Source organism: Etheostoma spectabile, chromosome 24 (genome assembly GCF_008692095.1).
Source record: "Etheostoma spectabile isolate EspeVRDwgs_2016 chromosome 24, UIUC_Espe_1.0, whole genome shotgun sequence".
Lineage (NCBI taxonomy): Eukaryota > Metazoa > Chordata > Actinopteri > Perciformes > Percidae > Etheostoma > Etheostoma spectabile.
Window position 1 is genome coordinate 5,893,967 of NC_045756.1, and position 22,864 is coordinate 5,916,830.

Sequence of the window (22,864 nt, forward strand, 5' to 3'; positions counted from 1 at the left end):
ACTGTGGAGCAGGCTCTGTGCTAGGCAGACGTGTCTGATTTTGATAAACGGCAATCCAATTAACTTGCATTGACATGATGTTTTTGATCCACAAATTGCTTTATGCAGTGGAAAAACTATACTGTCAATTAATTGACTGTGGATGCCAATGGTTTCCTTCTCCACTTCCACTCTTCGATTTACCACCAGTTACCTTTCCTCCTCTTCTACTTTTCCACTCTCTTTGCCACTTGATATAGTGTTTACTTTCTTCTCCGTTTTGTCTTGCACTTATTTTCTGTCTCTTCTCTTTACCTCCACATGGCCTCCTCCTGTCTTCACCTTTTTATCTTTGACCTTTCCTTTACCTCTGTCCTCTTCGCTATGACACCTTGGCATCAATTCCCTTACCTTGGTCTCTTTGCTTTCCCAACGCTGGCTTTGCTGGACAAATGAAATACTGATAAAGTAAAACATTCAACACTGGGCACCCACTATGATTATTTCCAATACTCCTCCCACTCTCTTCTGTTATTGTTTCCATTTTCTCTACTACTCTCCCACCTTCTTAAGATATTGCATATCTTCCAATTGTTTCTCCGTAAATTGTTATTTGTATCTTATTTCCTCTCCTCCTTTCATCCTGTTTCTTTGTTTTATCTCTCAACTTTTCTGCCCCTTTTCTCCTCTTTCTGCCCCTCCCCTATTAAATTATCACCCTTCTCATCCTCATGATGGGGGAGTCAAATATGACAGGGGAGACAGCTCTGGTCATGTGGCTTTGTTCCCAGAGAAAAGCTGTTGGCTTTAGAAGAGGAGACGCAGATTAAGTATCACAATTGGATTTCTGCGAGACAGAGAAAGAAAGAGAAAAGAGATTGAGAGTGAGGAAAGGCAATAGTTGATTTAACTATATTGGACAGATAATTCCCCTAACCTTACCTAACATGGCCCAGCAGGTTTTTTTACGGTTCTTCACTCAAGTGTCAGTGTATTTATTTCTTGCACAGGCAGTGTATACAATTTTAAGGGTTTGGAGTAGATTTAATTGGGTAAATGATTTCACATTGTGTGTGCAGAATAATTATATGCCTGCCTTTGTGGACGCTCACAAACATAGATAGTTGCAAGCTTGCCTGAGGGTGTGCTTTACAAACCTCGCCAACTGCTCTGGTGGAGTATTCCCCACTCACACCCAACACAGCTACGTTTTCATTGGTGTTACATTGCCTCAGATGGATGTACAGGTGGGCGGTATGAATAAAATGATGTAACATAAATTAAAACATTGATATACAGTAGCAAGATATTGTACATTTATAGAATTCCCACTGAGAAACTGTGAATAGATCAAATACCAGGCAGGAGTATCTTTTTTACTTTACATTTAATTCATTTAGCAGGTGCTTTTATCCAAGCGACTTTCAATAAGTGCATTCATCCTCCTTAGGAACACATCACTACACTAAGTAGATATCATCTTAATAAATAAGTATGTGCTTGTTTAGGATGCACTAAGTGCTTAGGATGATGTCTATTTAGGGCTGAGTACCGAGTTTGATGCTTTTTATGCACTGACCGAATTGAGTATTGAGAATTGCCTCTTCATTCAATTCCACATTTCAACACCTAGATACATAAGTAACTCCCTGAGTAAATGAAATAAATAAAAATAATTCTGGTGATTGGCTTTCTAACTTTACACCTTGTAGAAACACGCAGGAAAAACTCCACTGGGCTCATGTAGTGGGAGTTGAAAAATGAACACAAATATCTTTGCAGTGATGTTATAACTTCTTTTTGTTTAAATGGATTTTTATGAAATTGTTATTGAAAAAAGTCATAATTCATGAACAGGTATCGGAGTCACGGTCGTGGTATCGAACAACAATACCTAGCTCTGCGCATACAATAAAAAGGTGGCTCGTTAGTGAAGAATGGGTAAATTCCAGATGTGTTCACAGCAGGGCCCACCACTGCATCCCTTCCTCTGAAGGACCACAAGCTGTTCTTTAGGTGGTTTCTTGACATCCGCTCTGAGACATACTGTATACCTGACAGTGATGCATACAGTACGTCGGCATAAGTGTCAAATTAGGGGAGTGACAAGTTCAATAGGCCCACCTGAAGCAAGTAAAATACCTGAAAAATCAAAGTCACATTGATACAAAAATCCTGTAAATCAAACATTGTCATGAATCAGTTCTTGTCTTAAATTGGTAAGAGAAGAAAGTCAGTTTGTCAGTAGAAATAAAATACAAAAACCTGGCCAAATTAGTATGGTTTCACCGTACATGTATCTTAATATCAAACCAGCCCTTCTCATATGCACAGTTAAAGTATTTGGTGCCAGGTGGCTAAGACCAGGTTAGCTCGGTCTGTTGAGCTTGTTATGTAACTGTGACATGCTACTCTTTGACCTGGACTGCATTACATCTTTTTTGACTCATGGTAGTCCATTAAAGTCGTTTGAAACTGATATTGATACATATTGATATGTTGATATGGATATTGATAAGAGGTATTCTTAATATAAACCAACAACGTTTAATTCATGGGAAAATTCCGGTGTCACCGGAAATTCCGCCAGATGTCCTTCATTTTTGGCCAGATGTCCGTTACTTTCCGCTTTCTTTGTGTTGGAGTTCTAAACTACTGTTGATTTCTGAGGCCTATGGCTGATTGCTTCTCAGACCTCTGCAGACAGCTAGCTAGACTATCTGTCCAATCTGAGTTTTCTGCTGCACGACTAAAACTTTTGAACATACACGTTTAACCAAACCAACTTCCTTACTGAGGATATTTTAATGAGGCATCGTTGCTGCGTCCAGCGCTTAGGGCCGCCCAACACGATTGTGGTTGGTTTTTAAAGAGATGCCAGTGCATGTTTTTCTCTCATCCTGGAATGTTATGTGGATGGGACAGACCTTCCTCCGCCGCGCTGTGGAGATAGGTGCGAGGATGTTTTCCCAACTTTTCCTAACTGATTCTTATTCCACTAATATTTGTCAGTACCTGGATCCTAAAATATAGTGCATGGCTATGCATGCTTTCCCCATTCTTCCATGACTAGCAACAACACCAGGATTTGGCCTTTTGACTTTAGCTTTTCACTGACCCCCCCCCAACATCTTAGCTCTGCCCTCCCGTGGGATTAAACCCCACTGACCCTGACAGGGAAGATGAGCCCACATTACAGATTGGAACATGCTTCATTACTGACAGATTTAGTTTGAGAGTTCTGCGCCGTATGTACAATGCAGATCAATGTGATAATGAGAGACAGAATGAGAAAGCACCAGAGGAAAAGAAGGTGACAGAGATCAGAACTGATCCGGATTGGCGATAGGGTGATCAACAAGGCAGATTTAGGCAACGCTGCAGGTATATATATATGTAAATGAAATATTTTTGAGAGAGAATGTAGTTGCAAACAATTAAAACACGTGATAAATGTGATGTGAAGGTTAGGATGGATGATATGCGCTCTGCTGTATGGACAGTGGAGGCAGACAAAAGATGGAATGGATGTTGGCTGGGTAACAATGGACACCATGTACTGGAACTTAATGTGCAGCGTGGAAGCAATGGCTGCCAAGGGAGCTTTTTAAACTGTGAAAGAGGGAGGAAGGTAGAAAGAGATAGAGAGAGAGCGAATGAGCGAACACCCCTGAAAGCATATATAACATCTTAATTAACAGGCAAACTGCATTCTCAGTGTCCTATTTGAGACAGGCGTCTGAGTTTCAGCAACCAGGGAGGTTTAATTTAATGTGGTACATTTACATTTAAGTGGTGCTCTCATGACCGACTTGCAGTGAGTCACAGAAAAGGACAATGGGAGAGTTCACCAATATTAACCCACAATAAAGTTGCAGTAGCAGTTGATTTAGTCTCTCCGAAAGAGCAAAGACTTTTCTCTAGACCCACTATTTCGCATCATTCAACATACATACGGGTGAAATCAACGTGAAAAGCTGAAGGGAAAAATAATTGAATGGTAATTTCTAAAGAGCAAAATGCAACACAGTCATTTTTTGCTCAGCTGGAAACGTTCCTGATCTGGCCATGCATCATTATTAATATCACTTTGTCCCCCTGAAAAACCAAGAGCCTTGTGAATCATAACCACATATATGTGTGTGTGTGAACGTTGAAACAAAGTCGTAATTATGCAATTAATGGCTACACACATGACATTGTGTAGACATTTTGGACCTTCACACATTAATATTGAATGCTTGTAACTTGGTTAAATGATCAGTACACATTTATTTGGAATAGTCTGCAGACTTGTATATGGATATAAGGGGAAAATGGGTTCCAGATTACAGATTGGAGACATTTTATGAATGCAGGACCTGTGCTCTCTTTTTAAGTGGCCCTTAAGCATAAAATGTTGTGCTAATGACCAAACCTGAGCCAAGGCTCTGACAGCTTGTCCAATGGCTCAAATCATTCATTTAAAGTTTAATGTTTTCTTGCAGAGCTAAATCTAATTTTGAGTGCAGGAATGAATCACAGTATTTGATTGAATTTTAATGTGCACTAAGAGACCCTCCTTTAACAAGAAGGACAGGTTTGATCCGGGTAACTGTTATTGCGTCCATTACCGGCTACACATCTTCTTGAAGAGAAACGCCGACTCATTTTACATCTCTCTGGATTAGTGGGTCAGCAAACTGGCCAATTGTTAGGGAATCAAAGTCAAAGTGACTTGTACAATGTCGTGTTTCCTTTAAGTATTTTACCACGTAAAGATTTTGGTTGAATGTTTCTCAGTCACCATTTTCCTCCTCTCCTTTATTTTCCAGCCAAGTGTCCCAGAGCAGCTCCCTGGAGGAGGTTCACCTGGACGGGGTCCCCCCCGCCCCTCGCCTGGTGGAGATGAGACGGGACCCAGTCCTGGGCTTTGGTTTTGTGGCAGGCAGTGAGAAACCAGTGGTGGTCCGCTCTGTCACACCAGGTAGGCGTTATTCCCTGCTGGCTATTACAGGGTCTTTTCTACAACAAGGAGTTGTTAAAGTCAGAAATGATCAAATACATCACATTGTGTCTTTTAAATTACATATTTAATAGAATGAACTGGCAATACTGAAACGTTAAATAAAAAAACTAACAAAACAAAGTAGGAAAACAAGCACTAATACATCCAGGTATGCATGTTCAAGCATTGCATTGAGCTACTTCATTAGTTCCTCCTTACTGTTTGCAGAATCTGTGCAAACAGTTGCTGTAATGGTTGTTTAAGTCAAGTCAACTTTATTGTCAATTCTGCAATATGTGCCAGACATACAGAGCAATTGAAAATGCGTTTCTCTCCGACCCACGGTTTAAAAGTAAACCATGCAGACTGTTGACTTCTCCAGAATATGATTGCACAAGAAAGTCCTATTGACCCAACAAATCAAAGAAAATAAACAGAATAATAATAATTTTTACTGGAAGTATTGTTTATTTTGGTTGATTGGCTTCCAAACTAGTGCTTACAGTCTTCTATCAGCTGTCAGCTCCAGTGGCTGCACAGACAAACACAGTGATTAGGCAACTCAATAATCAATCGGCGCTGAATTCCAAGCAGACAATTGAACTAATGAATATTCTATTTAGAGTTGTTTGCCAAGAAAAAGGAATATATGTGCTTGAGGACACAGCAGTTTAGTAAACACCTATTGCATGTGTCAGGAGAGGGACACACCCATATTACTTAAGCAGACACATTTATATGCACAATATCACACACGTTAGCACCATCCATTCAGCTGTTCTCCCACTGATTCTAAATGATGTGTGTGTGTGTGTGTGTGTGTGTGTGTGTGTGTGTGTGTGTGTGTGTGTGTGTGTGTGTGTGTGTGTGTGTGTGTGTGTGTGTGTGTGTGTGTGTCAACAACGGCTTGTTTGGATGTATTTGTGTGCATGTAGGTGGTCCATCAGAGGGTAGGCTGTTGCCAGGTGATGAGATCATCATGATCAACGATGAACCCGTCAGCTCAGCTCCCAGAGAGCGAGTCATCGACCTCGTCAGGTGAACACAAAAAACACGGGGACGCTGTGGGCTGTGTCAGTGTTCAGTTCAGGTTAATCCGGTGGTGGATTTTGTAAACCCAAACCCTGTACTGAAGGTTAATAATAACCTAAATTTAAACAGCCAGTTCAGTCGTATTACAAAAAAGACATTGTTCTGCTTAGCTCTAGTGGTATCCAGCCATGCACATAGTTTTATCTATCCAAATTTTGAGATATCCTTTCTCTGGTGCGTGGAATTCATTTGTGGTCCTTAAAGCATAAACAACGCATTAACTGCATGAGAGTGAGAATATGTTGGGGGAAGCGACTCTTTAAAATCTGTCAAAAGCTATAAAATCCAATGCTTGATGCACATACATGTACAGTTTTATAACATAAATTGGCTTAATATTCCAGCCCTCATCCTGCAATATTGAATTTTGTCTTCATAAAAAATGTAAACCAGTTTGAAACATTTAAAGGTCCCATATGATACTCAATTTCAGGTTTACACTTGTATATGGGGTTTCTATTAGAACATGTTTACATGCTTTAATGTACAAAAAACACATTATTTTGTTCTCATACTGTCTGTCTGAACATACCTGTATTCATGCTCTGTCTGAAACGCTCCATTTTAGCGCCTGTCTCTTTAAGTCCCCTTCCCGAAAACGCCCAGTCTGCTTTGATTGGTCAGCGTTTCCGGGTCTTCACCATCTGCAATGTTGCTGCAGCCAGGCAATGACTATAACTGCACTGAAGCAGCACTTTCTACCTATGTATAGTATACTGATGACATCACAACGTTACAGAAATCCTGACAGCTCGTTTAAAGGCGTCCTTTCTGAATATGGGCTATGTGTATTTCTCTCTGGATTGAGCGTTTTGATACTTTCAGAGTAGTTACGTAGCACCTCTATACGGGTTTATAAAAAGAAAAAGAAAAAAAAGACCTGGACATCTCATATTTTACAACATTGGATCATTGAAATGGCTGGTTTAATACTGATCATAGCACAAAGACAGTAACAATGAAACAAAGTCATTGTCATTCATTTGTTTTTAAAACGTCATCTTTAATTTCACAAAAAACTCTAAGGAATTGCTTGCCACGTATTAGTCATGCTCTACTCCTTTGCTCATCACACAGGGATAGTCATCATCACATAACATTCAGACCAATAAATATTCAGAATTAATAAGAAAGCAAGCGCTTGTTGTTATTTCAATGCTCTCAGAGGTCTTATTTTTTGATTCACCAGAAATACTGTTACATTTTTAAAATGGGAAAATAATGAGAGTATGTGTAGCTATGAGTAAGTGGTGATCGCCACAGGCGTCTTATTCCATTTCAACCAAGCTAATCAAGTTCCTTTTTCGCTTATCTGCCATTGTAGTTCGCTGTGATGTGTGGTTTTGTGATGATTTTGTTGACGCCGTGATTTGTGGTCTTCTTTCTTCAGGAGCTGCAAAGAATCCATCATGTTGACTGTTGTCCAACCGTTTCCCGTGAGTAGATCAGCTCTTGCAAAATGCACCACAGGGACTGTACTGTATGTACCAGTTATGTTAATCAAAATGGGGCTTAAATGAAATCCAAGAAAAGGATTACTCTAGATGTATATGTGTTGTTGCTCTGAATACAACGTTTTGTTTCAAGTTGCCATATTTGCTCTCTTTACCCAGGCTTATGAACCCCTTTCCCTAAACACATTCATTCCCTATTCAGGTTTCTACATGTTGCATTTTTAAAAATGGATACTTTTGCCACAATAATGACTCCTTTACATAATTATCAGAAACAAAAGCATGATCATGATGACTCTGTATTCTCTACTCAATGCTAGGGAAGTTGCAGCATTTCTCTAAATTCTCATAACCGTACTCAAAAAAAATAAGTTCAACTCCATGAATTTCACTGTCCACATTATATTTTGGGAGGTATAGATTTGTGGCTTGTACCTGCTACTTTTTCAAAGTTTAGGCAGGCCTTGACTCCCCACCAAGCTTGTTAAACTGTCCTGCATTTAATGGATAAGGCTGGTGATATTCAATATTTGTTGTATTGTCCCTAAATTCCATGAAAAGAGCCTTTTGCTTTAAAGGGGATTAAGTGATAATCTTGTATTCCTCCAACTAAATGCATTCATCCTCCTCTTAAGGTTGTGTGGTGTTGCACCAGGGTTGTGTTTCTGGTAAAATTGCATGTGGAAAATGTTTGCATTTTTCCCGATTTCAAGAAATAAGTGGTTACTGTGTTGATGTTTGAAACTAGTTTTTTTCCACACTTCATTTCTGCTTGTGTTTATGCTTCTCTTTATCTCTCTCCCTCCATCTGTCTATCTCTTTCTTCCTCTTTCCCTCCTCTCTCTCTCTCTCTCTCTTTGGACGGTTGCCTCTTAGTCCCCTAAATCAGCGTTCATCAGTGCAGCCAAAAAAGCCATGCTCAAGTCCAATCCGGTCAAAGTGCGCTTTGCAGAGGAGGTCATTGTAAACGGCCAGGTTCCAGTCAGTTCCGCCACACACACACGCACACACACATACACACACACACTTATGTTTGACCTATATAAGCAATGCCAGATGGTTACTACATAAGACAGACAGTTGAGCGATGGCCAGTTAAGATAAGACAATCACAAAAATGTGTTATGACATGACACTTTTATTAAATCTGTTCACATATTAAACCTCACCTGTCTTAAGTTACAGAGACCTCAAATGCATAGGATGAAAGGTGATAATATTCCTTCTCTGCAGAACCCGGTGAAGGACAACTCTCTTCTGTTCATGCCAAATGTCCTGAAGGTCTACCTGGAGAACGGGCAGACAAAGTCTTTTCGCTTCGACAGCAGTACCTCTATCAAGGTGTGTGTGTGTGTGTGTGTGTGTGTGTGTGTGTGTGTGTGTGTGTGTGTGTGTGTGTGTGTGTGCGCACGCGCGTTCCAGCCCTTGAGGCACACTCTGCAAAATTAGCAGTATCTGCAGCATATATAATTTTAAAGGGAGAAATTCATTTAGAGTGCAAATGAGTGTGTCTCTGTGCACACACCGTTAAATTCAATCACTGTATGAGTTCCATTTGTTTGAGCATCTCATTTATTCAGGCAAGGTGGCAAAGAGCATATTCAAATTTCTTGACTTGTAGATTCAGTTTTGATCCACTGTGGCTCCGAGCATGTAGATGAAGAAAAAGAGCTGAGTCACTCCTTTGCCCAGCTTCACTGCGACTACTCGAACTGTTATCTTTACATGGCTTTTAGTTTAATATTGATTTACAAAATCTATTTAGGTCATTAGAACCTATACTCTGGCATACAATGACCTGTATTAGAATTCAATGCTTACATGGAATATATGCTATCATCATCATTTTGTTCATAATATTCATTTGAATCCCACACCAGCATGATTTAAAGTTCATTATTATTATCATTGTCAAATTATTGAGAAAAAAAGGCTATTTTAGTTATGCTAATAGGCTAGCAAGTTATCCAATGTGAGTTGGTAAGCTGTTAGCTAGCTATAAAGGTTAATTTAACTATAATAGCAGATACAATTGACTGATAAGATGTGGTTTACAGTAAATACACACATAACAAAAGTAACTAATAAGGAAGAAGGATCCTGGTAAATTTACATAGGAAATTAATATAATTTTTTTACTCACTCAATGGTCAGGAATTCTAAACAGTTTGATTAAGAAAAGGAAATATTCTACTATCTCTTCTATCTATCTCTGCTGTAAAAAAAAAAAAGCAATCACACAGTCTTACGCCATCATATTTTGACCTTGTTCCTTCACATTTTACACCTCAGAAATTCTTGTCTGAATAAGAGACATGTCCAGAGTTTCAATGATTGTCTACGCTCCACCCATAGCTTTTTACATTACAACAATTGCTTCTTTTGAGATTTATTTTCAAGGTTAATGTTTTGTTAGTCCATGACGAATGCAAATGTTCAACACAAAATCTAGATGGTCTAACTTTAAAAATAGGACATGCATAGTGCCATTATGTATTATAAATAAGTTCCCCCACTTTTTACTAAGCTGTGTTTTCAGACTGGAACAATGACAAAATAAATAATGCTGGCATTGCATCTTCTTATCTTAGTACAAAACTAAAAAAGCACATTGATTTATTGTATACTGCAGTAACTGCAAACATACTATGATAATACAGTACATGCATACATAGCTATTAGGCAACTACTCTATCTAAATGTTCATGCTGTGTATTTGCTTCAGGATGTGATCCTGACCCTGCAAGAGAAGCTGTCAATCAAATGCATCGAGCACTTCTCCCTGGTGTTGGAGCACAGGACGGAAGGCTCTGGAAGCAAACTGCTTCTCCTGCATGAACAGGAGATGCTTACTCAGGTACGAGATGTTTCCTCTTCCTTCACTTTCTTTGTCTTCTCTGAGTCTGACATACACACACACACACACACACACACACACACACACACACACACACACGCAAAACGTGCCATACACAAAAGTGCAACACACACAAACGTGCATGCACCCTGCTCAGTATTCAGCAGCATTTGAACCCTAGTGTCATTTATCAGCACTGGCACAGCAGGGGCGACAGCTCACATTACACCTACCCTCACACACACACACACACACACACACACACACACACACACACACACACACACACACACAAACACACACACTCATCCACAGTGCCCGCTACATTCTAATGAGGTTGCAAGATCACAACAGAACAATTTTAATATTCATACCACACAGTTCAGTTGTGAAGTTCTGCACATGGCACACACATACTGGCAGTGTAACACGCTTGATAAAACGTACACACACTATACTGTAACACAGCTGAGTGTAAGTCTTGGTGTATGGGAGAAAACTGGTAGTCCTTGAAATAGAAAATAAACCCCCTCGCCTTCTATGCACATGCTCATTTAATGGTTTATAAAGTATAATCAATATTTAAAAGATGATGATGTTCTTGTGGTTTTGTCTTGAATAAGAAATTGAATCAAATACACGGACAACCACCGCAGGCACGTCTGTTTTTTCAGGGTTACTGCTGCTGAATTACACATCCGTTGTGTTTATGTTGTAGCAGTTTCAATAACAGCAGGAAATATTAATGCTGCTGCTAGGGCTACAACTGCTTTTACAGTCACCAGCGTTGGAATGTAACTAAATACATTTACTGAAGAACTATGGTAAAGTATAACTTAGAGGTACTTGTATTTCTGAGGCAAAGTACTTTTTACTCCCCTGTATTTGTTTGACAGCTATTGTTACTAGTTACTCTGCAGATTGCAGATGCTTTAGTAATAATTAATCGCAACAAAATTAAATATGATAACATAACACTGACAGGAGCCATTCTGCTGCATAATGAATATTTTTGATCCTAATTATATGTTCCTGATATGACATACAACTTAAAGCTGCAGTGGCCAAAAATAAATTGCATACCACAGCTTTGAGTAAGTAATTTGGAATATATGTAATAGATTATCATCTCATCATAGTATTGATCAATTAATTTTGCATTGCACTTCTATAAAGATAAAAAAAAAATGGATACAATTAGGCTGACAGGTCCTGACTTTTAGCCCCTAGTATGGGTCAAGCACCAATAACACTGGATCCTACAGTTCCTCAATGCAACTCCGTAGTGTCTTACTTTGTACATTAATCCGTCCCTGCCCGTCTTTCTTGACTTGCAGAGACTAACGTGTTTATTAAACTGATGTTATGTAACATATACCACCTTTACACCAATGGTAATTGCACTGTGGCACAAACCTGGGGGCTTTTCTCGCTGCTTTTTCTTTGTCTGTGCATGTGTTAATTCTTCTTCTTCTCATCAATGACCCCCCCATCTATCTCTTTTTCCCTTTCTGTTTCCTTCCTGGCTGGGACCCTAGGTGACACAGAGGCCTGGCTGTGACAAGATGAAGTGTTTCTTTAGGATCAGCTTTGTGCCCAGGGACCCCGTGGAGCTGCTCCGGAGAGACGCTGTGGCGTTTGAGTACCTCTATGTACAGGTGAGAAAATCCACCAGTAAAGTCCTAAAATTGATTCAGTAAACTACTTTGTCAAATTTGGGAGGGATACGATCTAATGTGTGGTTTGGAAATTATGTTTGGTGATTAACAAAGTTACAGAATGGATACTGTCAGGACAACATTCTCATTTGCAAATAAAGTCCTCAAATACACCCACTCTTGCATAAACTACTTGTCTCTAAAATAATAAAAAAGCTTTCCCATAGGATTCCTTAGATAATTAGTCAAGTGAAACACCCTGAGAGAAGGAAAGCTAATCATCTGTTCCTGCCAGAGTTCACCATTTTGTGCTTCCGAGTCCTTCATCAGGGACTGGAAACTGTATCCCTTTTGCAGGAATCTCAAACCACAAAGGTTGAGAACAACTTATTTCAGCGTAGCAGGGATGCACTGCTGCTGGAATTGTTCAATGGAGTGATGAAATGTACATCACAAGCCCAAAAAACGGGACTTTGGGATTCTTATGTAACTTTGCTTCCTGCCTTGCCATAGAGTTGTAACGATGTGGTCTTGGAACGGTTCGGCCCGGAGCTGAAGTACGATGCTGCGCTACGATTGGCTGCTCTGCAGATGTACATCCTAACCATGACAACCAGACAAAGCCAGAAGGTCTCCCTAAAATACATCCAGTAAGTTTGTGTGCAAAGGACATTGTGTGTTTTGATACTAGCAACATAATCTGTAATGTTACTAAACTGTTGTACAGCCTAGAGCAGCTCCATCAATTATAAATAATAGACTGACATAGACAGTTTTTTTTTTGATGGGTATACAGAAGTTTATCAGGGATTCATTGTCCTATTTCCCTCCTTGGTTAGAGACATCTTCAATTGAGTGTTCTGTTCTGTAACTGGCAGTTTGTCTGAGATTAAACGGCATCCAAGGTCTGGTAGAAGTACTTTTTTTTTCCAAGAGGGACTTTTTGCAGCAAATAATCTCCTCTCAACAGAAAGGAGTGGGGGCTGCCACTGTTTCTGCCTCCTGCCGTGCTGTCCAGCATGAAAGAGAAAAACATCAAGAAGGCTCTGACACACATCCTAAAAACCAACCAGAACCTTGTGCCTCCAGGGAAAAAAGTAAGCAGCTCGCCTTGTCTTTCTTTGCCCTTGTTAATAAACTTCTGACACACACACACACACACATGCGCACAAACAGCAGTCTCTCCGTTTTTAAGATGCAATATCCTAAAATAGCATCGCTGTCATGCTCAACCTTGTAAAGGTTCTCACCCTTGTAAACCTAAGACCCTCATTGAAAGCCAGCCCTTGAATGCTAATGTGAATAGCAAGCAAAATTAATTGCCAAACTGTGTGCATAATAAGATATTCATATTTTGCAAATGCCCCGGTCAGGGGCCGCTGATCCAACTTCAGCTGAACTTTTTAGCTCTTTGTAAAACTGTATTGATGCCACAGCCATTCATTCCGTAACACCTACTTTTACTTTGACACGTACAAATCAGCAGCATGCCAAAACTAAATTAACCCATGCAACAGCGTCAACTTAAGCGAGTGATTTACTATTATTGGTTGTGCAAATAAGGTTAGCTGCACGTGGAATACAATTGTGTTATTTTGTTCTCAGAGAAGACACTAGAGCCTGCAAACTGAATTATAGATGCTTGCGGATGAGGCAAAAAAACGACTGTACTTTGATTAAAAACTCACAACATTGCTCTTGGTGACATATTTCTTTGCCATGGGTCCCATGGTTTATTTTGAGTCTATCCCACATACTCCATCATGCTGCCATCACAAGAGCACCAACTATGAATTAATCCTAACCAAATGTCATCACTCATAATTCTAAGAACTACACAGCCCAGCTCTTTTCAGAAATGACTTTTCCTTTTTTCTTTTAAAATGACTATACCCTTTTGAGCCATTTTTAAAGATGGACAGCTTGGCGCTGAGCGCCACTGACTGGACAGTGAAGTAAGAACGTACTGAGAGAAGAAACACATTAATGGTTTCACACTTTTTAAATAAATATGACAATAAGTTGTCAGATCTTTAGGCAATCTAGGTCGGGTGTGACTCCAAATTCGGTAATTCCAAGTCTAGTCTATTTTCTTTCATGACAGCCATATTTCATATCATTATATGTATGACATCCACATTCTTTCAGTGTGTCTAAGCTCTCTGTGTGTCTCTTTTTTTACTGTAAAATACAATTCATATCCAGTGTGACACCCGGGGTTTTCTAAATGAAAAAATCAGACAGAATGAGTCAATACAATTAAATAATGTCGTCCTACAGGTTCACATCTCATAGCGGACATACAGAATATAATAATAGTTCTACCACCCCATCAGAGTTTGCATAACACCCTAATACACCATGTGGATGAATCAGATTTGTCCTTTTTATGATTGCCGCTGTAATAGCGCTACTTTTCAACCCAAGCCAGTAGATGTTTAGAAGGTAAGGTGTTGGAACACAGAAGAGAATATGTTTATAGTTGCCAGGCTCCTCTGGGATTGGTTAAATATTTTACATGTTTAAGTAAGTGATAGAAAATAAAATTATGTACATGTTCTAAAAAATGCATTACGAGATCGTCACAGAGCCATGAAGCGTTCACTGAAGCTGAATGATTGGGCAACATCACTCATCAGTAGAAATTAGCATTGCTCTATGTCCGACCTAATCTACCCAACACAGCTTCATGCAGTGGATGAAAGAACCTATTTCACAATGAACACACTGATGAAACATACGTGTGTGTACAATGTCTGTGAAATGTCAGTCACACTTAGGGAACATTGATCTCTTCCCTCAAAGCCTCAAGCAGTATGATGAGCTGACAAATCATTTGCATTCACAGTGGCAGTTGATATCCACTCTGTTCATTAGGGAGAAATATGGTCAGGCAACAGCAGCAAACAAACTGACATGCATTTCAAAAACGTCAATGCTCCAAATTAGCTTCCTCATTTCAGCCTTGAGGTTATCACCCAGGCCTCACCAAAAGAGGCTGCTCGCCTAGATTTGGGTGAAGGTGGTGGTTAAGAGCAAGAATTTCATAAAAACTAAATTATTTTTGGAGATGTCTGGCAAGGTCAGACATCCCATTAGCCTTTTGTTTCTGAGACTGATGGTATTCTTAAATTTAGGTGCAACATCAGGAGGCTGTACTACATAGATATATAGTCTATAGTAGTAGTAGTCTAGTAGTCTAATATGTATGGCACATATACACATAATACATGTTACATGAGATATGTTTGATACATAATTCTGTGTGGTCAAGAATTAACAATAAATATATATAACATGCAAGGTTTATAAAAAAAAAGCATCCGTAAAAAATGGTACTTTTGGTACTCTCAAGCTTGACTTTTCAAATTCCCATGACCCTAAATGGCTGAAAACATCTACACAAGCAAGCCGTAAAGAGCAGCAGATCAGTTGAGCTGCGCTTCAGATTTTGATCAGATTTGAATGACATGATGGGATATAATGGAAAATTTATGGTCCAGATCAAAATGGCTTGAGAGTGCTTTACATTCTGACATAAGAAGACAAATGCGTCTGTTCAGGATGAAGTGATTTGGTTTTGGATGCTTTCTAATGTATTACACTTCTCTCTGTGTAGCTGACCGCGCTGCAGGCCAAGGTGCACTACCTGAGGTACCTCAGCGAACTCCGACTTTATGGAGGGAGGGAGTTCAAATCCATACTTTTGGTAAGGCTATTAATTCTGGGAAGTATTTGTTTGTTTTGGAACTGTATCTCTGCCACTGTTAAAATCTATTAGGATAACAGTTTGTCATAGCGGATGACTTGTAACTGTTGTATGCATACACGCTACTTTCTGTAGCAAGGCGAGAAGCAGACAGAGGTGACGCTGTTGGTGGGCCCACGTTACGGCATCAGTCATATCATCAACACCCGGACCAACCTAGTGGCCCTGTTGGCCGACTTCAGCCATGTCAACCGCATAGAGATCCTCACTGAAGATGAGACCAACGTCCGACTGGAGCTGCATGTTCTGGATGTCAGGGTGAGCACAGTTATTCCGCCCTACACAAATGATAGCATCTGTTGTTTTTCTTCCTTCCCTCCTTATGCCCTCCCTTTGCTTCTTTTTTTTTTTTTTAAGCCCATCACACTGATCATGGACTCCAGTGATGCAATGAACCTTGCCTGTCTAACAGCAGGCTACTACCGCCTCCTAGTGGATTCAAGGAGATCTATCTTCAGCATGCCCCACTCCAATAGCACAGGAGGGGATGACAATAGTGAGTTGTTATTAAATATGTGTGCATGTACCTGTGTGTGGTCAGAATTGGATGGATTTGCTACGAAACAATTGGCAAGGTCTTTGTCCTGGCCGAACACTCCATATAAACCATACAAGCAAGCTGAGAAGAAAAAGGCTTAAACATTTATGCTTTACAGTGCAGTATAAAACCTCAAAAGTATAATAGTGGAGCACTCAAAAAGTCTAGTAAAGAAGAGGCAGCCACTTTAAAATTTAATCAACATGAAATATATAACACCTAAAATAATAATACCATGTACTGCTGCGTTCTGCAGGTCAGGATCGTGTTCTGGAATGGCCATACAGCACATCTTTGGGGGACAACGAGGAGCCATCACCCAGCCAGGAAGAGGTCTACAACAGGGACTCTGAGTATTCAGACAATGGACGGAGAGAAAACAGCATCTCTCCTTACTTCCAGGAATCCCAAAACCCTGACAGAGACCTTGGGACATGGAGAAGTCCGTTGCCCCCTCCTCTCCCCCCCGCTACCAGACACAAACCTCAAGACTCACCTCGGAGCGCCAAAGTGTCATTTATTTTTGGGGGGAACCCATCCTTGAACCAGCCAAAGAACATAGGCTATGAAAGACTGTTGGAGAGCCCGGAGGTACCAGAGCACAGACCACCCTACTTGCACAACAACACAGACTGCCGTCCACAGGACAGGGTGCCGTTTCAGTTCAGTGGTCTGACGCATGTCTACAGTAACATCATAACTGAGGAAGGCGGTGAGGAGCCACTGCTAAGGGATCTGTTTTATCGTGACACAACGGATGATGCGGAGGATGACGATGATGCTTCCGGCGAAGAAGACTCCGCAGGAGGGACACCAGTGGGTGATGACAGAGGAGGTGGGGATAAAAACTGTGGCAACCAAGGAGGAGGGTTAGCCACTGCAGCTGGCAAAGCTTCCTTCCTCGCGCTTTCCGCCTCTTCCGATGACATCATCGACCTGACGTCACTGCCTCCTCCTGAGGGAGACCAGAGCGTCGACGAGGATGACGACGACACACTGCTGCAGACACTCAACCTTGCAATCGCAGCTCCGCCACCAGGCTTTCGGGACAGTTCAGACGAGGATACGGCGCCGGAAGGAAGGCCGCTAAGCACACGTGACAATGATGATATCCCAGTATCGTTAATTGACGCTGTTCCAACACACGGGGAGGGGGAAGGCAGCATGGGAGGGGAGAGAAGGCTGGACAACGCGGTCATGAATACTCTACAGGCACTGGAGGCTCTGTCTGTCTCCGAACAGAGGCCTCCGCCGCCACCACCACCACCCACCAGAAACAATCCAGGTCTGTTGAATTCTAATGCAAGTACAGTAATGTTTGATCACCATCATTTATGTCTTTAGCATTGGATTTTACTCACTGTGACTTGACCCAAATAAATCCTGTGTCTCAGTCTATGGTCTTCAGTCTCTCTCATTTGATATCATTAGACCACTAAAAATGTGTGGGATTTTAATTGTTCGTTTTACCACAGAAAAGTTCAGCATTATTGATTTGTATCTATTTGCTCTTTTTGCAGTTAGTTTTTGTCTTTCCTCTTTTGCCATTTAGCTTTAGTCTGTCTTGCCCACTTTAAGTAAGAAAATTCCCAAAACACATTCATGACATCCGCGCAGAAACTATTTGTTTAATAGGCCTTCTGATCAATTGCAAATATGGTCATAGATGTGAGCAATATTTATTACAGTACACATTTAAAAGCAGATAGCTTAGTTAGCTTCATAACCCATATTTAACTCTGTATCTCTTGTCTTCTAGGTGTTTACACGTCTCAAGGCCTCAGCCAAGAGTCGTCCTCCGATTCTGGCAATGAGACCAACTCCTCAGAGATGACTGAAATCTCAGAACTGGCTGCTACTCACAGGCTCAATGAGAGCCACATGCGTCTCCTGGTGGCCACAAGAGAAGGGTACCAACCTTTACTTGAGGAAAAGACAGAATTCCCCATCTTTCCCAGCACAGCAGGAACAATCCAGAAGAAAGCCCGTAGTCCAACACGACACCTTCAGCCTCCAGCAGTTCCTCCAAGACGAAGCCCCCTATTGGACACTGCATCATTAGGGCCGGACAGCTTGGTGGTGAGGTCCCAGACTAACCTCTCATGCACTCTACAGCGCCCAAGTTCTACCACACCAGGAGGCAAGCATCACAAAAAGTCTGCAGACTCCAGTGGGAAGTACAACACCTTCAGCACAAGGGAAGGGCATCGGAGTGAGAGTGGTGGGAGCCGCTGCCATCTTGAAATGGACCAGCGCACTTCATTCTGTGAGAGAGGGGAAAGTCAAACAAGACAGAGTTCTTTTTTGGCAGAAAATCCTGTAGCTGAGGGCGCAATGAACACTCTCCCCAATGACCATCACAGAATCCCCCGCCCTTCCTCCACTACCTCTGATCGCCTGTTAGATGTTGCCAACTCGGGGGACTGTGGTGCAGATAATAGCACTGCAACTGCTGAGCAAGATGAACATCTAGTTGTAGCATCATTGCTGTCCCCAACAAAAACATCCAGATCAGAGGGGACCGACCAGGGATCGGATACGCAAAATGATCATCCGCCGATTTCCAGACAGCAGAGTGTTGCACGGTTGTGTGAGTACCATCTAGCAAAAAGGATTTCAAATTTGCAAGGAGAAGCCCACAGTTCACTACAGGGTTCTCTGTGCTCATCACTGGATGCTGGTGGCAGCACAAACAGTAGTGCCTGTGCCACCCCGACTGACTCGCCTCTTGGCCCTGGTGCGGTTGAATCAAAACGACAGCGCTTGCAAAGGCACCAACTTTCTAGTTCCTCCTCCTCATTACTCAGGGTGCTAAACTATGAAGATAACAAACCTGGAATTCCTCGTGGCGTCCCTAGCCAGAGCACTCCGGGAAAGGACCTCCACCCTCATGCAGACCCTGCCCTCCTTCGGAAAATGCTGCCCAACATTTACCCTCCTGCTGCTGGGGCTGAACCAGGCCGCCCCTCCTCAGCCACACCGTCTAAGCATAAAGAGACCACAGGTACTGGGAGCAAGAGGCCCCACAATGATCTGCATGCTAAACAACAGGCCTGTTTTAAGGGCCTGAACCAGAAGGAAGGAAGTGAGGCCTACAGACAACTAATTAACTATCTAACAGTCAGCCAGATGCATCAGGGAGGGAAGCTGCACAGTGCAGGCATGGGAGGGGCAGTAAAAAAGGACACCAGGCGCTTTATCACTAGTAACCCTCAGCTTGTCGAAATGGTTAAGAATAGGGGGAACACCATTGCTCGTTGCCCATGTATGCCTTCGTCCATATCATCCCCATTCCTCAGCCCAAATGTAGTAAACCCTAATGCCACCCCAGTGCAGCTGGCAAATAAAAATCTACAAACATACCATTCTGCAACACTACCTGCCAAACTCAAGAGAAGTTCTGACATGCATGCTCAGAGACTGAATGACATGAATGAGAGTTTAGATTTCAGGCGAGCTACTGCCGAGAGGAGAAGCTCTTTTTCTGGCTTGGAAAGTGAACTAGAGAGGAGTGGTATGGACCCAGAGCACTTCCTGTCTCTTTATAAGAGAGAGGGCTGTATCAGTCGTGATGGGGCATTCAATACAGGTGGAAACCGTGAGGGTGGGGGTAACACTAACCGTCCTCCACCTCGGTCAAGAAGCCAACCTAGTAGCAGCACTGAGGACTGGTTCAGATCAGACCCGAGGGCAAAGCATGCAGTTCGTCAGTCTCCTCAGTCTCGTCCTAATGATTCTCTTTGTTTCTCTGCTGCCCCCAGTGTAAGTGGCCAACGAGCAGAACTCAACACCATCTCACTAGGAAGAGGAGACCACCCTTCTGCTTTTATCAGGCAGACATCTTCTGGCACTAGGGCTTGCATCACATCTCCAACTCCCAACCCACAATCTCCACCACCTCCCCCACCACCACCACCACCACCTCCTCCACCTCCTTTGTCTCATATCTCGATAGCCAACTCTAGCTCCAGCAAATCAGAATGCTTGCAGGATACCATCCATTCAGTCCAGTCCCGGCAAAACCACGTTCAGGCTGTTAACCCAACCCTACAGCAGACAGATCACTTCTGCAATAGCCTGCAACGGGGACGGGAGCTAAAGCGCAGCTCCAGCAACGTGACTGCCAGTTCTGGTAGTGTGGAGGTTCTGTTTGATAAGCCTGCTCGAAGCCGGAGCCAACAGCCGTTGTCACCATCTGTGCCCCAGCAAGGTGAGACCAAAGTCCAGCGGAGGTCAACAAGGAAACGGCTCTCCAAGAGCTACTCCCAGGGATCTGTTTCTGCCCACACATGCTGGTCTACAGGCTGTACAATAGACAGTAGAAGGGCGTCTGTGGCATTTCCATTGCAGAAAGATGCTAAACACATGAAGGGCTCTCAAAAACTGGATACCAGTCCCTGGAGATGCAATGGGCCTTTTAGCTATTGTTTCTTTAAACGTAAGACTGAGGGAGAAGAAGATGAGATTGAGTGGGAAAGGCCCAGAAGAAGCCGTGGTGAGAACGATTTTGAGAATGGCGGTGCCGCTGCATCAGCCATATTGCCCTGTGGCTCGGCAGTGGATGTGGCTGGGGAGCAGCTTTACGGTGAGGTCCTCAATAACATGAGCTTTAGCGACCGTCTCGCACGAATCAATGCACTCAAGGACCGCATGTATGGCTTCCCTTCCGGCTTCATTGACGTCCGCCGTGACGCCAGTGAGCTCATTGCACTGGTGAGATCCAGCATAGGTCGCTGTGATCGTGGACCCCAGATGCCTCTCCAGGACGTATCCCAGTTCAAGCAGCTCCTCTCTGTGGAGTCAAAAGAATTAGGCCGGGCATGTCGGAGGATGGCACAGGCCCACAGTAGTCCTGAGGAGATGCTGCTGGCTGTAACTTGTAGCTTTCAGGTGCTATGCTGTCTCTGCGAAGCTTGTATGTGTCTAGTTCGGGGGCTAGGAGCCTCAGCCTCACACCAACAGAGAGAGGTTGTGGCAAAGGTTGACGAGGTTGTCATGAACTTTATCTGTTTACTCAAAGCTGCTGAGGCTGCCACCGTGGGAGCACCGGGGGAGCACAGCATGAAAGCCCTGGTCCGCCACTCCAGTACCATGTCGGCCATAGCTAACGCACTCACCCGCTCCCTTAAAACGCTGCTTAGCAAGTAGAGCCTACTCTTTATTCTTTATAGTGTGGCCTACACAGTCAGTAGAAGTCTGTCTTTAAGCATCTTGTTATTTTGGGGTCTGCTGGAAAAGTCCTATATTTTTCATATAAGGTCTGGACATCTCCATATCAAAATCAAATCAAATTGCAGTTGCCGTTAAAGTAACAAAAAAATGAAGTACGATGCTGAAAAGCAGTCATATCTGACTACACTTGCTTTTTCTGATGACAATGTAATTGTATATTTACAACGCCATACTGTCACAGACCTTTGTAATGATATGTACCTAATAGATACCCTTTTACCTGTGCATTATGTAACTTATTTAAAAAAGAAATGTATATGATGTAAATACATACAATAATTATATTATTTGCCGTAGCAGTTTCAAGAAGCCAATGGTTGTTCAGTTTAATTTGCTCTTATATTTTTCAGGGCTGGAGTGAATTCAATTTCAGTTCAATCAGTTCATTAAGTGCAGTTTTACTACAGATATTTATAATGTACATGTAGAATTATAAGTAAACGTGTCACTGTCAGTCCAGTGATAAAACTGTTGCATCATTTTATCCACAAGATTCGACCTAATCTTTGGTTGAATTTCTGAATGACTATGTAAAAGTGAACTGAGTTCAGCCCTGTTGCGTTGCAATACAGTTTTCTTGCAAGATGAGAGGAACATTTGTTGGAAATTACTATAAAAATACTATTTATCTACCACTGCTTCATAATTAACCACATAGACTATTTTCAGCTAAGAATGACAAACAGTAAATAATAAACCATCCCCCCGAAAAATAAATATATTAAACTATAATAATGTGTTAATATTAACAATTTATACAATATTTTAATTTATTACGAGATTTGTCGGATTGATCACTGTGTTCATTATATCTACCAGTAATACTTTTTAAGTTTTAGTGTTTTATTATCATCTGTTTTGGAATGAGTTCTGTGCTTGAATGACTTATTATTCCACAACATGTATCAAGATGCAGTCATGTCTCTTGAGAAGAAATAAAATTCCTGTTTGTTTTTTTTTCAATAATCCACCATCCTATTAAAAAACATTTTACAGATATTTCTCTGTCTCTTATCATGTGTCGCTTGGTTTGAGTGGTTCGCTGTAACATCCAATAAGCACTGGTGTGTTCTGAGCGCTATTACATCTTAAAAGAAATAGACCACAGCTAGTAAGCTTAATGTTCATTTCATAACACTTTGTGACTTTTTGGATTAACCCTCCACTTCTCAAACTGAATGCACATCATGCACATTAGATTTTAAAATGTTTTCATATTTTTTATCTAGTTCCAGATATTTGGTTCTTCTTAAAAATGGACATAAAGAATTACTTTATTAGTACAGAAATGAATGCTG

The 22,864-nt window shown here is 41.6% G+C and overlaps 1 protein-coding gene across 4 annotated transcripts in view; it reads left to right on the forward strand.

Moving 5' to 3' along the window:
• Positions 1-22,565, forward strand: part of LOC116673928 (FERM and PDZ domain-containing protein 4) — a 57,579-nt gene extending 35,014 nt beyond the window's left edge. For 3 of the 4 annotated variants that reach the window (XM_032506305.1, XM_032506306.1, XM_032506304.1), the window contains exons 3-16: positions 4,794-4,945; positions 5,902-6,004; positions 7,449-7,494; positions 8,389-8,493; positions 8,746-8,853; positions 10,238-10,369; positions 11,908-12,027; positions 12,541-12,677; positions 12,998-13,124; positions 15,647-15,736; positions 15,872-16,054; positions 16,154-16,292; positions 16,591-17,619; positions 18,094-22,565. In XM_032506305.1, the coding sequence (XP_032362196.1) occupies positions 4,794-4,945; positions 5,902-6,004; positions 7,449-7,494; positions 8,389-8,493; positions 8,746-8,853; positions 10,238-10,369; positions 11,908-12,027; positions 12,541-12,677; positions 12,998-13,124; positions 15,647-15,736; positions 15,872-16,054; positions 16,154-16,292; positions 16,591-17,619; positions 18,094-21,482 (5,860 nt within the window). In that variant the 3' untranslated portion in view covers positions 21,483-22,565. The remainder of the gene's footprint in view (positions 1-4,793; positions 4,946-5,901; positions 6,005-7,448; positions 7,495-8,388; positions 8,494-8,745; positions 8,854-10,237; positions 10,370-11,907; positions 12,028-12,540; positions 12,678-12,997; positions 13,125-15,646; positions 15,737-15,871; positions 16,055-16,153; positions 16,293-16,590; positions 17,620-18,093) is intronic. The other variant, XM_032506307.1, reaches the window with a different exon arrangement.
• The last annotated feature ends 299 nt before the right edge of the window (positions 22,566-22,864 follow it).